Source organism: Scomber japonicus, chromosome 14, assembly GCF_027409825.1.
Source record: "Scomber japonicus isolate fScoJap1 chromosome 14, fScoJap1.pri, whole genome shotgun sequence".
Taxonomy (NCBI): Eukaryota; Metazoa; Chordata; class Actinopteri; order Scombriformes; family Scombridae; genus Scomber; species Scomber japonicus.
This window is the reverse complement of record NC_070591.1, coordinates 7,117,065-7,134,257: the sequence shown is the minus strand read 5'-3', so window position 1 is coordinate 7,134,257 and position 17,193 is coordinate 7,117,065. Positions and strand designations below refer to the sequence as shown.

Genomic DNA, 17,193 nt, shown 5'->3' with positions numbered 1-17,193 from the left:
AAAACTAGGGCTGCTCGATTATGGAAAAAATCATAATCATGATTATTTGGGTCAAAATTGAAATCACGATTATTAAAACGACTTTTTTTTAAACTTTAGAAACATGCTGCATTTATTGTCCATTCGGTTTAATTAATTTTCTCTCCCAGCAGCAGCCTTTTATCTGCCGCTTAACGCAACACACAGCAGAAAAATGTGCAGAGATATTAGAGCTGAGCGGGTTACCATGACGATAGTTCACACATCACATCCTGGTTTTTAATAATTAGTCAGTAAACTCAGCATCGTCTAACGCAGGCTGGAAACTCTGCACTTTTACTTAAAACATTTCAGCGTGTGTTTCAGCTTCTGTCAAACTAACGGAGCTGCAGCGGCTTCCTGTCTAAGCTTTTCAAAATAAAAGCTTTGTTATTGAGCGCTATCTCATATCTCAAATCGTTTCCCCTCAATTTTATTCGTTTTGAGATCGTTTGGCCCCTAAATTGGAATCAAGATCAAATTTCAATTAATTGAGCAGCCTTACTAAAATCTGAATGACATCATACTTCATGCTTTCTAACGCTGGTTCCTCTCTGCAGGCCTACACCAGCGTCTCTAAAGCCAGCCTCGGCATCGCTGATCACAAGGAGCTCGGTAAAATGATGAACACTATCATCTTCCACACTAAGATGGTCGACTCGCTGGTGGAAATGCTAGTGGAGACATCAGACCTGTCCATTTTCTGGTGAGAGACACACAAGCAATAACTACCTATTAACTATTTTTATATTATGCAAATAAGGCTGTGTTGTTTTGTGAAGGTGAATATCTACTGCAGGGGTGTCAAACATGCGGCCCGTGGGCCAGAACCGGCCCGCTGAGGGGGGGTGATCTGGCCCACTTTCCTTTCTGTGTTCTTTTCCTTCCTTCCTTTCTTCCTTCTGTCCTTTCTTCCATCTGTCCTTCCTCCCTCCCTTCCTTTTTTCCTTTCTTCCTTCCATCTGTCCTTCCTTCCTCCCACCTTCCTTTCTTTCATTCCTTCCTTTGTTCCTTTCTTCCTTCTATCTGTCCTTCCTCCCTTTCTTCCTTCTGTTCTTCCTTCCTTCCTTCCTTCCTTCCTTCCTTCTTTCTGTCTGTCCATCCTACCTTTCTTCCCTCTTTCCTTTTGTCTGTCTGTCTTTGCTTCCTTCCCTTCTTATTTTCTTCCTTCCTTCTTTCCCTCCATATTTTTAATGATCCGGCCCACATGAGATCAAATTGGTCTGTATGTGGCCCTTGAATGAAAATGAGTTTGACACCTCTGATCTACTGTATACAAAACTTCATTAAATGTTTAAATATTGCCAATAAAATGCAGTTTAGTGTGGAAATGAAGAGTCAGAGGTGGTGCTGCATCAGATATTTTAACTTATTTTTATTTTGGTTATTTGTGTCGTAGCTTCTACAGCCGTGCGTTTGAGAAGATGTTCCAGCAGTGTTTGGAGCTTCCCTCTCAGAGCCGACACTCCATCTGCTTCCCTTTGCTTTGCACACACTTCATGTCCTGCACACACGAGCTTTGTCCCGAGGAGGTGAGCACACACACACACACACACACACACACCATGATTTACACACATTTATACCACATAAAAAACACACACATATCAGAAACCAGTAGGAGTAGTAAGTTAAATTTATTTATATAGCATTTTTCACAGACATAAATTACAAAGTTTTTTAAATAGGCAAATATGATACACAAAATATATGTTTCTATCTACATATATACGCACATTCATATACAAAAAACCCACACACATACATCCATGTATATACCTACACACATATAGTTACAGTTCCTTATTGTTCATCAATGTCCATTAAATTAGATTATACATTTACATTGTTCACACATGAAGCATAAAAATAATTTCTTCTTCTTCTCCTCCAGCGTCACCACATAGGGGATCGAAGCCTGTCGTTGTGCAACATGTTTCTGGATGAAATGGCCAAACAGGCCAGAAACCTGATAACTGACATCTGCACTGAACAATGTACACTCAGCGACCAGGTAGGAGCGCAAACGTGAAGGCTCGGTGATCTGAATGAATCAGTCTGTGAGATCTTTAACAGATAAAAAAACCGTTGTGGTTATCCAGCAGCCCAATACTGTACTTCCCTTCTAGGACTTTCACAATAAAAGTATTTCCCACTTTTCCTTAATAGATGATAACATGCATACCTTCACACAGGCTTCATTCATTTGTCCGAATAGAATATATTATAACCGGCACAAAAATCTGAATATCTGTCATACTTTAATCTAAATAATACAGGTTTGACCAGTAAAATGTCAGAATTGTGTAGAACCTATTTCATGAATTAAGAAGCAAAACATTACGGCAAATGTTAGATTAGATTAGATTAGATTCTTTATTGTCTAAAACATGGGTGTCAAATCTCACGTGGGCCGGATCATTAAAAAGATGGAAGGAAGGAAGGGAGTAAGGACACATAGAAAGAGGAGAAGGAAGAGTAGACAGGAAGGCAGTAAGGAAGGAAAATAAGACGGGAAGGAAGGAAGAGAAGATGTAAGGAAGGGAGGAATAAGGAAAGTGGGCTAGATCAGACCCCTCGGCCGGCCGGATCTGGCCCACGGGCCGCATCTTTGACACCCCTGGTCTAAAACATAAAATGAAATTCAGGTGCACTCAAGGACCGGGCTCAAATAGATATTTAAATAAATAAAAATAAATGTATGCATCCATTTATTGCACTCATACTCTCTTCTGCACAGCAAAACTGACCGTACGCTCATTCATTGCCAGCATATGCAGTTAAATTGGGATTTGGGATTGGGAAGTGCTCATAGATATTATTCCACCTTAAGTTGTGATGCGTTCCTGGGGTTTGCTTTCAGTTCAAAGTTCATCATGGTGTGATGGCTTTGGGATAAAAACTGCTCATAAATCCCAAATATCACCAGAAAGAAGAAACTTTGAAGGCTTGAAGAGCTTATGAATATGAGTCAGTATACTAACACGCTCTCCCAGAAACACCTGACCGTTTATACCGATTGCATAATACGACATGCTGTCACATTAATGTTTCGATTCCTCCGTTGATTAAAAGCTTCTTACAGTTTATCTCCATCTGTCGGCTGGCTGTCTGCTTCTTAAATAAAAACTGTCCTGCCATGAATAATCTGTCTTTCTCCATCTCCATATTTTTTTTCTTTTCTTTTTTTTTTTTAACCTTCTCTGTCTTTCTGCTCGTCTTTTGTCTCTTTTAGCTGCTTCCCAAGCACTGTGCGAAAACCATCAGCCAGGCCGTGAACAAGAAGAGTAAGAAAGCGACGGGGAAGAAAGGCGAGCCGGAGAGAGAGAAACCAGGAGTGGAGAGCATGAGGAAGAACAGACTACTGGTCACCAAGTTAGTACAAAAACAAGTCAAAAGAAATACTCTCACTCTCTTTCTTAGTGCTGGGCGGTACACCGGTTCACACCGAATACCGGTGTATATTTTCGTTATGATATTAATTTTTAATGTACCTTCATACCGGTGTATTTCATCACACAACGTTAGGACCGCTGCACCGCGCCATACTGTTTCAGACGGGACCCTTTTCAGTGTTGCACATCTTGCTGCTCAACAAACAGCAGAATATGTTTGCCTGCCGAGCGAGTTACCATGACGACAGTTCATACATCACATCCTGGTTTTTAATAATTAGTCAGTAAACTCAGCATCGTCTGACACAGGCTGGAAACTCTGCACTTTTATTTACAGTTAAAACATTTCACCGTGTGTTTCAGCTTCTGTCAAACTAACGGAGCTGCGGTGGCTTCCTGTCTAAGCTTTCAAAATAAAACTTTTGTTATTGTGCACTTCTTATTATCATTAACAAACAAAGTTGGGGCTATAAATTACGGAAGATTCCCGAAAGAAAAGACAAAACGGGAGATGGTTCTAAAATACGGGAGAAACTCTGGAAACCCGGGAATGTTGGCAGCTCTGATATTACTAATATTCACTCATCACGACAGTAAAATAGTTCATCTAAGTCAGTCTACTTCAGTAGAGTAGTAGTTCCTCTCTCAACTAGTAGAAGATGTTGTGAACAGCTGATTATGCATGAAAAAAAAATACCGTCATATACCGTGAAACCGCTTTTATTTTGAAAAATACTGTGATATACATTTTTGGTCATACCGCCCAGCACTACTCTTTCTCTTTTCTATCTCACTCTCTTTCTCTCTCTTTATAATGTCTCCTCTTCTTGTTCTTTGTCTCTCTTTATTCTTTCATAAATAATTCATCATGTATTGAATCACACTGTTGTTACTTTGCACTCTATAATGTTGTTATCCTCCCTGTTTACCATACATGTGAGTGGTTTTATCACTTAAAGGCTGCTGAGTTTTACTATATTTCTTTCTTATTGTCGACCAATCTGATTTGCGGAGCCAAACCAACAGGAAACTCATCCCTACTTATAAGATTTGTGTGTGATATCTCCTGTTCCTCGGTGCTGTTAGACCTCTGTTGTTTTTTAAAAAAGCAAAACAAATAAAAGCATGTTAATACTCCACATCGTTTCTCTGAGTGATATCATCCTTCACAAAGAGTTTGGGCTTCTTCTTTAAGTAGAAAGCTCTCCTCCATATGGAAGATAGAGAAGATAACGACGTTGTTTATCGTGTTTATCTGCTTCCTGTTTCTCCACACGGATCTTTAACCCTCCTGTTGTGCTCGAGTCAAGGAAGGAAGTTAGGAAGGGAGGAAGAAGGAAGGAAGGTAGGAGGCAGGGAGGAGGGAAAGAAGGAGGAAGTACAGATGGAAGGAAGGAAGGAAGGAAGGAAGGAAGGAGGAAGGGAGGAAGAAGGAAGGAAGGGAGAAAGAAGGAAGGAGGAAAGACCAATGGGAAGAAGGAAGGAAAGAAGGGAGGGAAGGAAGGAGGGAAGGAAAGAAGGGCAGAATGAAAGGAGGGGGGGAAGGAAGGAAGGAAAGAAAGAAGGACAGAAGGAACGGAGGAAAGGAAGAAAGCGAGAGGAAGGAAGGACAGAAAGAAGGAAGGAAGGAAGAAGGGTGGGAGGGAAAGAAGGAAGGAAGGGAGAAAGAAGGACGGTAGGAGGCAGGGAGGAGGGAAGGAAGGAAAGAAGGAAGGAAGGAAATGAAGGGAGGGAAGGACAGAAGGAAGGTAGGGAAGGAAAGAAGGACAGAATGAACGGAGGAAGGAAGGAGGGAAGGAAGGAAGGGTCAAAACAGACGGGGTCAATTTGACCCGGGAGGACAACAGGAAGGTTAAAAGTTTTATCATGTCTTTATTTTAACTTTTTTTTTTTATGTGTTTTTTTTTTTTTTCTTCTTCCAGTCTGGATAAACTCCACACAGCGTTATCTGAACTCTGCTTCTCCATCAACTACGTTCCCAACTTGGTGGTCTGGGAGCACACGTTCACACCGAGAGAGTACCTCACCTCGCACCTGGAGATCCGATTTACCAAGTAAACACACACACACACACACACACACACACAACTACTACTACACACACACACACACACACACACACACACACAACTACTACACACACACACACACACACACACACACACACACACACACACACACACACACAGAAAAATAGAAAGAGAGAAATAAAATAAAAAGCTAGACTAAAATAGAGCATAAAACATGTAAAATGAGTTTAAAAGATGGCATCTACACAATTTCAGTTTTTTCTAATTAAGATAATCAGATTATCCGTATTATTGTATCTTCTGTTTTTGGTTAATCTATATCTAACCCCCCCCCCTCTGTTTTTAGGTCTATAGTGGGGATGACTATGTACAACCAGGCTACTCAGGAGATAGCCAAGCCCAGCGAGCTGCTGACCAGCGTCCGCGCCTACATGACGGTGCTGCAGTCCATAGAGAACTACGTCACCATCGACATCACCCGGGTCTTCAACAACGTCCTCCTGCAGCAGACGCAGCACCTGGACAGCCACGGAGAGCCCACCATCACCAGTCTGTACACAAACTGGTAAGACTGGACAAATTAAGTAGATATTGTAACATAAATGGTTAAATAAAATAAATATTAGCCAATCTGGACTACTAGGTCCAAAGGTAATACAAAATACCACCTTAAAAATACATTTCTACATTGGGATTTATAGGAGTGAAATGAGGAGTCCTGAATTAAAAAACCTGGGGTAGCAATACCACCTTAAAAATATATTTATACATTGGGATTTATAGGAGTGAAATGAGGAGTCCTGGGTTAGCAATACCACCTTAAAATACATTTCTACATTGGGATTTATAGGAGTGAGATGAGGAGTCCTGGGTTAGCAATACCACCTTAAAATACATTTGTACATTGGGATTTATAGGAGTGAAATGAGGAGTCCTGAATTAAAAAACCTGGGTTAGCAATACCACCTTAAAAATACATTTCTACATTGGGACAATACCACCTTAAAAATACATTTCTACATTGGGATTTATAGGAGTGAGATGAGGAGTCCTGGGTTAGCAATACCACCTTAAAATACATTTCTACATTGGGATTTATAGGAGTGAGATGAGGAGTCCTGAATTAAAAACCTGGGTTAGCAATACCACCTTAAAACTAATTACTAAATTACTGTGTGTGTGTGTGTGTGTGTGTGTGTGTGTGTGTGTGTGTGTGTAGGTACTTGGAGACGTTGCTCCGTCAGGTCAGTAACGGACACATCGCGTACTTCCCCGCCATGAAGGCCTTCGTCAACCTTCCCACAGAGAACGAGCTCACCTTCAACGCCGAGGAATACTCCGACATCTCCGGTAACTGATCACATGATCACAGAAACGTGATGTCATCATATTTGGGTTTTTTTTAAATACGTTATATGATTTTATGCATCTTGCGAAATATAGGTTAGATAGTGACGAGTCATGTGATGAACCTTCCTGTCGTCCTCCCGGGTCAAATTGACCCCGTCTGTTTTGACTCTCTGTCCGTCCTTCCTCCCTCCCTCCTTCCTTCTTTCCTTCCTTCCGCCCTCCCTCCTTCTCTCTTTTTTTCCCCTCCCCTACCTTTCTCCCTTCCTTCTTTCGTCTGTCCTTCTTTCCTCCCTTCTTTCCTTTCCTCCCTTCCTTCCTTTCCTCCCTTCCTTCCTCCCTCCTTTCCTTCCTTCCTTCCTTCCTCCCTCCTTTGCTTCCTTCTTCCTTCCTCTCTCCCTTGCTTCCTCCTTCCTTTCTTCCTTCCTTCCTTCCCTCTTCCTCCCTCCTTTCCTTCCTTCTTTCCTCCCTCTCTCCCTTCCTTCCTTCTTCCTGCCTTCCTTCCTTCCTTCTTCCTTCCTCCCTCCTTTCCTTCCTTCTTTCCTCCCTCTCTCCCTTCCTTCCTTCTTCCTGCCTTCCTTCCTTCCTTCTTCCTTCCTCACTCCTTTCCTTCGTTCTTCCTTCCTCCCTCCCTTCCTTCCTTCTTCCTTCCTCCCTCCCTTCCTTCCTTCTTCCTCCCTCCTTTCCTTCATTCTTTCTGCCTTCCTTCTTTCCTTTCCTTCCTTCCTTCTTCCTCCCTCCTTTCCTTCCCTCTATCCTTTCCTTCCTCCCTTCCTTCCTCCCTCCCTCCCTCCTTCCTTCCTTCTTCCTTTCTTCCTTCCTCCTTTCCTTCCTTGACTCGAGGACAACAGGAGGGTTAAGTGTTACAACATAATAATTAATTAATGTAGCAATCAGTTAAAAATAAAGTAAATCATTTATATTTACAGTTACATTATATTATTGTCATTTTAAATTAATATTCATTAATAATATTATTAATGAATACGTTTTATGGTCCCGTCTATTTTCTGCTGAAGTGACATTTAAATGTGAACTTCTTGTGTTGATTGTTTTATTGCTTGTTTTATTTCTCAGAGATGCGTTCACTGTCGGAGCTGTTGGGTCCGTACGGGATGAAGTTCCTCAGCGAGAGTCTGATGTGGCACATCTCGTCACAGGTCGCCGAGCTGAAGGTACACACACACACACACACACACACACAGCTACACTCATACACACAAAATATAGGTTTAATGTTTATCACAGGAACTCCAAACTTTTATTTTGAAAGTTAATTTTCTGCTTATAAGCTCATTTTTAAAGCTCTTTTTTAACATGAACTTCCTGTTGGATGTGAACAATAATGATCTCAGCGCTTAGTTGAAAAATATACATATAAAAAGAGATGATAGAAATTAAAAGGATTATTTTTCTGCTGTATAAACATGATGTGGAAACGTTATTTAATACTGATTGTATGTCTCTCTCTCTCTCTTTGTGTAGAAACTGGTGGTGGAGAACATGGAGGTTTTGACCCAGATGAGGACGAGCTTCGACAAACCGGAGCACATGGCGGCCCTTTTCAAGAAACTCTCCTGTAATTATAAACTTCTCACACATTTAAACACTCCACACTGTTTTCCATGACTTCTGATAGCTCACATGTGTATATATATACTAATAAACATCTCTGTAAAAGTACCAACATTAGCCAGCTAGCTCTCAACTTCAAGATGCTCTGAAACTACTGTAGTCATGACAACAATCCTCTAATCCTGAGCAGTTGGCTGTTTCAGTGTCATTGATGCTCAACGCAGAAAAAGCTCGTTCACACCAAGGTTATTATAGTTTTGAAATTTTCTTTAGTTTTTATTTTTTATTTAGTTTTTCAGTTAGTTTTTTTTATTTCAGTTTAGTTTTAGTGAGTTCAACAAGTGATTTAGTAGTTTTAGTTTAGTTTTATTTTGAAGGAATTGACTAGTTTTTAGTTTAGTTTTATTTTGAAGGAATTGACTAGTTTTTAGTTTAGTTTTATTTTGAAGGAATTGACTAGTTTTTAGTTTAGTTTTATTTTGAAGGAATTGACTAGTTTTATTTCGGTTTTATTTTGAAGGAATTGACCAGTTTTTAGTTTAGTTTTATTTTGAAGGAATTGACTAGTTTTTAGTTTGGTTTTATTTTGAAGGAATTGACTAGTTTTAGTTTGGTTTTATTTTGAAGGAATTGACTAGTTTTTATTTCGGTTTTATTTTGAAGGAATTGACTAGTTTTAGTTTAGGTTTTATTTTGAAGGAATTGACTAGTTTCAGTTTGTTTTTTATTTAGTTTTAGTTTTTCAGGTATTAAGAGTAAACCTTGACTTGTAGAAGCTGAAAAGGATGAAAGAATGTTTGACACCAAATATGTTTTATCATCAAGTCTTTTTTAATTTCATTCTTTAACCACGAAGCATAGCGGCTGCTGCAGGACAGGAAGTGATCCAGGGAGAAAACAAAGCTGAATTTATCTGCAATTCAGTTTAGTTTTATATTGTTCATTGTAGTTTTTATTTTAATTTCAGTTAACTAAATTATTTTCTCATTGCTAGTTTTAGTTTTAGTCTTAGTTTTCATTAACTATAATAACCCTGGTTCACAGTTTATAAATCGCCCCAAACATGCAGCCAGGTCCGTCTGTTTGGGGGTTACCTTGATACGAGACACTGATTAAAAATGTGTCCGAGCCCACCGAGGCAAATTCGTCCTTCAAATGTGAATTATGTTGAATTAAGTCAATTATCTCAAGCTGGATGTTCACAAGCAGATTAGAAGCCCTGACTGTGAATGACGAGGAAGAATAGAGATGCATTTTATTTTGAAAAGTGTTGTATCCACCTGAAGTTAGACGCCTCCTGGAGTTAAAGAGAGTTTCTGAAGATGTTTGAACTGAATGTTGTTTTTGTTTTGCAGCTGTCGACAGTGTTTTAAAGAGAATGACGATCATCGGAGTCATCTTGTCCTTCCGCTCGCTGGCTCAGGAGGCTCTGAGAGATGTAAGAGACACACACACACACTCTCTGTCTCTCACACTCTCCCTCTCTCTCTCTCTCTCTCACACACTCTCTCTCTCTTTCTCCCTCTCTTTCTCTTTCTTTCTCTCTCTCTCTCTCTCTCTCTCTCTCTCTCTCTCTCTCTCTCTCTCTCTCTCTCTCTCTCTCTCTCTCTCACACATACACTCACACACACTCTCTCTCCCTCTCTCTCTCTCTCTCTCACACACACACTCTCACACTCTCTCTCTCCCTCTCTCACACACACACTCACACTCTCTGTCTCTCACACTCTCCCTCTCTCTCTCTCTCTCTCTCTCTCTCTCTCTCTCTCTCATACTCTCTCTCTCACACTCTCTCTCCCTCTCCCTTTTTCTCTCTCTCTCTCACCCTCAGTAACACCTGAGCTAAATCTCGTCTCCGTTGAGCTACATCTAATTATTTTCCTCACTGATCGATCTCTCTTTATTAGCAGCGCTGTTCGTTCATACTAATGTAACATAAAATGTTTTACATCCTAAAAAACAAAAACATTAAAATAACTAAATAACGACTCAATTAAAACAGGAACTGAGGAAACGCTGTCATTACTCTTATGAATTGGCAATAAGGAAGCACCGCAGGTAGAATAAAAAGATATAAATTGAGAATACACAAAGATAATAACCGATTGTTTTTAGTCTAGCTTTTATTAAACTGTTTATGAAACGTTATCTCTTTTTATTTCCTTATACTTTTTTATTTTAACCTATTTTTACTGACTTTTAATAAACTTTTTCTCTTATTGTCTCTATTTTTTTTATTTTTTTTTTTTTTATATTATATTTTTATTTGATGATTTTTGTGATAAATCTCTTTTTTTTTGTTTAAATTTTTCTTTGTCATCCTTTTGTCTACACTTATTGTCTTATCATCAGCTAGTGAATCATTTTAAACAACATTAACCTGTTTGAAAAGTTATTATATAAATACATTTTGATGGATTGATCGAATAAATAAGAAAATATATCTTAATGTCAGAAAATGAGTCTAAAATCCTAAAATGGAATCTTGTCTATTTTTTTTTTCCTCTGGTTTGTTTTTGTTATATTATATTTTTATTTGATGATTTTTATTATTAATCCTTATTATACATTTTTTGTTTGTTTGTTTGTTTTAATTTTTATCATTCATTTTTGTTCCTTTTCTTTATATCGTCCTTTTGTCTACACTTATCATCTTATCATCAGTTAGTGAATCATTTTAAACAACATTAACCTGTCTGCTTATATAAATACATTTTTAATTGATTGATCGAATAAATAAGAAAATATATATTAAAAATCGTCAGAAAATGAGTTTAAAATCCTAAAATGTGTCTCCGTCTCTTCTCCAGGTGTTATCCTGTCATATTCCTTTCCTGGTGAGTTCTGTGGAGGATTTCAAAGACCACATTCCCAGAGAGACGGACATGAAGGTACAACGACCACCTAAAAAAAAAAATACATTTACAAATATTCTTAAAAACCAGAACAACCTCCAAATCTTTTTTTCTTTTTCTTTTTTTCATCTTTTGTGTCCAGGTGGCCATGAACGTCTACGAGCTTTCGTCGGCGGCGGGTTTACCGTGTGAGATCGACCCGGCCCTGGTGGTGGCTCTGTCCTCACAAAAGAGCGGTGAGACGCAAGAACATGCACGTCTTTTTACCCTTCAGCAACGCACACGTTCCTTTTCTCCTCCTAACGCCGCCTCGTCCTCGTCTGTCTGTGCAGAGAACATCAGCCCGGAGGAGGAGTACAAGATCGCCTGTCTGCTGATGGTGTTCGTGGCCGTCTCATTGCCGACTCTGGCCTGCAACGTGATGTCACAGTACAGCCCCGCCATCGAAGGTAAGGACGCCACCTTGGAGCAAAATATCAAAGATGTGATGTGTCCATGTGGTGTAGTCAAATTTAAAAGTGTAAAAAAGTGAAAATAAACGTATGAATAACTTGAACATATCCTTTTTTTGTGGACCCAGCATCAAATGTCTGCTTTTAATTCATTTAGAGAGAATATATTAGAGGATTATGGTAAAAATGTCTAAGTGGTGTAACCATAAAAACTTTGTACCAAATAATTCAACTTGCTTAAAAACAGTAAATAGTCAATAAAACACCATATCAACTAGTTTGGCATGATCTTACATTATAACTTTTATATTAAATAAAGCTAATGGAATACTATTGTTCTAAATATTACATTACATTTAATCTGGGTAACCATGGAGATCAGGAAATATATAACTTTAAATAAATAACTTAAATACACTGTAGGTGATAAAATATTGATCATTCTTTTGTGGTTACACCATTTGACATTTTCAGGAGCATTCAGTCTTACTGTTGGTTAAAAGCAGTGCAAATATTTCAAACCAACAAAAATATAAAATATACATTTTAACAAACCTGATGCTGCTTTTAAGACATTTTTTAAAGATATTTTTGAATTGCTCATCTTGCCAACCCTATATAACATTTATTTTCTTTAGTTAAGTTAATAGGGTCCTCAACTTAATATTTAAATTTTGAGATCAATGTTGGTTATCCGCATCCTCACATAGCACATAGGAATCTAATATAAAGCAGAAAACAATTAATTAAACATTAAACATTAAAACAAATCTATTAAATATTTACTGAAAATAATAAAATGAAGTCTGGAGAAGAAGTGCTGATCAACCCTTCAAACTAAAAAGTAATAATACATAAAATTAAAACACTCCTACATTTGTGCTGACTTGAATATAATTTCCTCCCTTTCAGATTAAAGCTATAATAAATGGCTCATAGAGACGCAGCGGACTCTGAAAGCAGCACAGGAAGAAAAAAAAACACATGAACATTCATAGGAAACATAATTTGCTGCATCAATGGCACGAAACTGTGCTGCATGCAAATGAAATCGACCTCACATCCTCAGATTGATTCATTTATGAGCCTTATTATCTCCATTACCTTAAAAAAAAAAACTTAACGTCCCTTTAATGTGACCTATTCAACCTGATTTGTTGCCCGAATCCAAATAAACAATTTTTATCCGGTTAAATAAACGAGATATTTATTGAAACAGAGACGTATTATTATTATTACTATTGTGGCTCAATGAGGATGTTGATGAGGTATCGCTGACATTCGTCCCTCAAGGATGAATTATCAAGACGTTTTCCGCCTAACAACCTTGAAATGAGAGCCGCCATTGTTAATAAGGGACATTTGAAAAGGATAATGAGGTGTAATGGGCTCCGCCATTGTTTAGTATGCAGACTGTGTGCTGGCCGGCAGATCTTAATACACGTCGCCACGCCAACCGTTTCCACAACTTGTAATTAGACGGTTGTGTTTTTTTATAGTTACGATACTTTCTATGCATCTCACACACACACACACACACACACACACATTATAGCTGCCGACTGCATTAGACACTAAAATGAAATCCATATTTTTCCTCTTTGAACTCGGACATTTAAATCCTCTTAAACATTAGACTTGAAACCAGATTTAATTGATTTTGTAATTTGGATGCTCTCTTGGAGTCTCTTCTTGTTCTTCTGTTAACCGTGTGTGTGTGTGTGTGTGTGTGTGTGTGTGTGTGTGTGTGTGTGTGTGTGTGTGTGTGTGTGTGTGTGTGTGTGTGTGTGTGTGTGTGTGTTTGCTGCCCCCTGCAGGCCATTGTAACAACATCCACTGCCTGGCCAAAGCCATCAACCAGATCGCTGCGGCTCTCTTCACCATCCACAAGGGAAGCATAGAGGACCGCCTCAAAGAGTTCCTGGCTGTAAGATGAATACATGTTTCACTTTAATCTTTATTCTTTGGTCATCTACATATGTTTTTACACTCTATTCCCTCTACCGAACACACAGTATGTTGCTTTAATGCTGCTGAATAGCTCCTAAAATATTTCTAATTTAACCATCCTCCGTTTGATTTGACTCTTTATGAAGCATAAATATATAAATTATCACCCAATTCTGTGTTAAGACCTTTTAAGACAATTTTACTCCAACTTATTACCAAAGGTTTTACACATATTTGTAGTAATTAATGGTCAATAGACCTCATTTAAATTAAATAATACCTTTTTTAAAAATTGACCTGAGGAGAGATGATCATTCAGTTGTAGCACATGTTCAGTTTGCTCATTAATGGTCCTGAGTGGAAATGCCAAAAATAAGAAGAAAAGCTGAAATTTGGCCTAAAAAAAGGTATGAAAGTTGAGTTTGATGTCACATTATCAGCTTCTGCTTCCTCTACTGGACACAAAGGGTTAGGGTTACATTATCCTGCTGTTTTAATTTTAATCCTAGTCAGCAGATGATTACACACACATACACGTAAACATATGACATAGTTGCTCATTTGTGTCAGGGAAGATGAATAACAAGAATTCCCATTGCAACACATAACCCTGAGTGTGTGTGTGTGTGTGTGTGTGTGTTTGCAGCTGGCCTCCTCCAGCCTGTTGAAGATCGGACAGGAGACGGACAAGATGACGACACGTAACAGAGAATCTGTCTACCTGCTGCTGGACATGGTGAGAGATAAAACACACACTTCATTTTAATGCCTCCACTGCAGAATCACCTGAGACATCTTTTATATATATATTTATTTATTTACATGGTCACCGCACGTCCTTAAAAAGTCTTCAGTTTAGTTTTTGATATTCAAGGACTGAAAATGTGTTAATGTCTGGAGTTGTAGGTGTTCAGTTTATATTATTAATCATTATTTTACATAAACCAACCAGTCTGTTATAGCCAGCTCCATCCCTGCACTTCCCTTCCAGGACCTTCACAATAAAAGCACCTTACACTTATCCTTATGTATATTCAAGCTGTTACCAAACAAGATTCATCACAACCAGCACATAAATATTAACATCTGAGGCTAAACATGTCTACTTATTAATTAAAATATAAAATAATCAGCAGTTGGAACTATAATGAAACTAATCCATACAGTCCTATATAAATGACTTCAAAATTATCTCCATTTCAACTCACTATAATAGTAAAATCCTGCTTTTGCGTTATTATTATGTCTCATATTATATTATATATGAGTACAGCAATCACATGTGACACTTTTCTGCATTGAATACTTACAATGAAAAACTTACATGATAATACATACTATTACTGAAGGGACATTAGTATTTATACACAATTAAAGGATCTAAATACTTCCTCCACAACTGTTTGCTGAGCAGTTTTAATACAATAATTTATTTTCACAGAATAAATACATAAAGGAATAAGTTTGTTACTTATCTTTTTCAATTTTAATAAAACTCAGGAGTCTAATTTGCTGTTTTCTTTTGTGGCAGTATTTGTATTATCCTCAATGAGATATTAAAGAAGTGTTAAAAGTCATTAAATCTGTGCCGATCCCCTGCTGTAGTGTTAACAGTGTGTGTGTGTGTGTGTGTGTGTGTGTGTGTGTGTGTGTGTGTTTCAGATCGTGCAGGAGTCTCCGTTCCTGACGATGGATCTGCTGGAGTCGTGTTTCCCCTACGTCCTGCTGCGAAACGCCTACCACGCCGTCTACAAACAGAGCATCAGCGCTAACGCATAAACACACACTAAAAACACACACATACACACACACAGACGGCCTGTATGTAGACACACACACACACATACACACACTAAAAACAACAAAAACAAACTAAACACTAGACCTACAATGCCTCAACGTACAATTCTGTCAAAAAAACAAAAAATGCACCTGTAACACACTAAACCTGAACAAATACACTAAAAACGGCCAAAACGAACATGAGAAAAAGACACACGCTGACGTCTCAGTGCACAACGATGACATAAAAAACGTACTTAAAATTAGACAAACGTGACCAGAACAGTGCGGACGCCTCCGACGCACTGAAACAGACACACAAACACTTAGCTGGATGAAGTTGGGGGATCAGTGTCTTTATTTTAATCATTGTACTTTTTTTCCACTACGTTGCCAGGGGACCATAACCATAGCAACACATAATATACCATATGTTTTGATTGGTATAAAAAGGACAAAAATATAAATATATAGTATATATATAGTTGACACTAAAATATTCCTTTTTTCTCTCTTTTTCTCTCTCTTTCTCTCTCTTTCTATCTTTCTCTCTTTTCTTTTTGTTTTTGATGAAAGATTTGAGATTTTTAGTGGCCAGCTGACAAACTTCTATGTGGTGGATTTGGATGCTTTATTTTGGGGAATGCAAAAAAATGAATCTGATGTGATGTGTAGTTTTCCTTTTTTTCTTTTTTTTCTTTTCTTTTTTTTTTCTTCTTCTTTTATTATATTGAGGAGTTTGGGTGAGGATTCCTGTGTTTATAATGAAAGACACATTGCTTGTTAATGTAAGTTTACACACACATTCATACATAGATAAATAATATATATATACACACACATACATATACACATAAATAGAAAGAAAAACATCCTAAAACTACACACACACACACTCACACACACACTTGTATAACATGGTGATGTTTTCTTTCTTTTTTTCTAGCTAGTCGTAAAATGAACTTTTTTGTGGGTAAAGATATAATATCTGTATTCTACTTTGATGTGAACTGAACTCGTCTGTTTTTAAATGTTTATGTTTCTGTTTTATTTTTATGATGATGACCGACGACAATGATGATGATGATGATGATGATGATGATGACGATTTGCCAAATGTGTTAACACTTAAAAAAGAAAAAAGGAAAAAAAAAAGAAAGAAAGAAGAAGAAAAAATTGTGTATCAGGGGCTTGCAAAGTTTGAGAGTGTTTGGGTGTTTAAAACATGAGGGAAGGGGAAGGGGGGGGGGGATGAAATGACATTTTAAGTGTTTTTTTTGGGGGGGGGGGGGGTGATAGACGCTCTGGACTATGCGGCAGCTCGGTTAACAGAAGGGGGGGTTTAACAATGACAGAGGGAACAAACTTTAAATTAAACAATACTGCAGTAACACTACAGTAACAGTAACAGTATAAAACACTACAGGCTAATATTCCCCTCAGCTGCTGTTAATAAAAACTCTCCTGGTCGGTGCTGCTTGTTTGTTCCCCCTTAAAAAAAGTAGAACTGAACAATCCAGACATCATATAATTTATATTTAAAAAAAACTGTTTCTGACTTCTGGCTCCTTTCAAAATAATAAACCTGAAATGTTCAGTTTTCATCTTTATATCAAGGGATGTTTTTTCTTTCCTGCTTCTAATTTTTGGCCCAGGAGGAGGAGGAAGAGGAGGAAGAGGAAGAAGGGAGGAAACAGTGCCTTGCCCCCCCCCCCTCCCCTCAAAAAAAAAACCTAAAAAGGCACCTTAACAGCAGCTGAAGAGAGGGAGCGCTCACCACCTTTACACC

The 17,193-nt window shown here is 38.1% G+C and overlaps 1 protein-coding gene across 2 annotated transcripts in view; it reads left to right on the top strand.

Moving 5' to 3' along the window:
- The window catches only part of nckap1 (NCK-associated protein 1), a 48,501-nt gene extending 32,257 nt beyond the window's left edge, over positions 1-16,244 (top strand). For both annotated transcript variants that reach the window (XM_053333674.1, XM_053333673.1), the window contains 16 exons: positions 579-724; positions 1,418-1,550; positions 1,913-2,032; positions 3,254-3,393; positions 5,336-5,467; positions 5,790-6,008; positions 6,663-6,793; positions 7,868-7,965; positions 8,276-8,369; positions 9,721-9,803; positions 11,176-11,256; positions 11,363-11,456; positions 11,553-11,669; positions 13,490-13,599; positions 14,269-14,358; positions 15,285-16,244. In XM_053333674.1, the coding sequence (XP_053189649.1) occupies positions 579-724; positions 1,418-1,550; positions 1,913-2,032; positions 3,254-3,393; positions 5,336-5,467; positions 5,790-6,008; positions 6,663-6,793; positions 7,868-7,965; positions 8,276-8,369; positions 9,721-9,803; positions 11,176-11,256; positions 11,363-11,456; positions 11,553-11,669; positions 13,490-13,599; positions 14,269-14,358; positions 15,285-15,401 (1,905 nt within the window). In that variant the 3' untranslated portion in view covers positions 15,402-16,244. The remainder of the gene's footprint in view (positions 1-578; positions 725-1,417; positions 1,551-1,912; positions 2,033-3,253; positions 3,394-5,335; positions 5,468-5,789; positions 6,009-6,662; positions 6,794-7,867; positions 7,966-8,275; positions 8,370-9,720; positions 9,804-11,175; positions 11,257-11,362; positions 11,457-11,552; positions 11,670-13,489; positions 13,600-14,268; positions 14,359-15,284) is intronic.
- Positions 16,245-17,193: the final 949 nt, after the last annotated feature.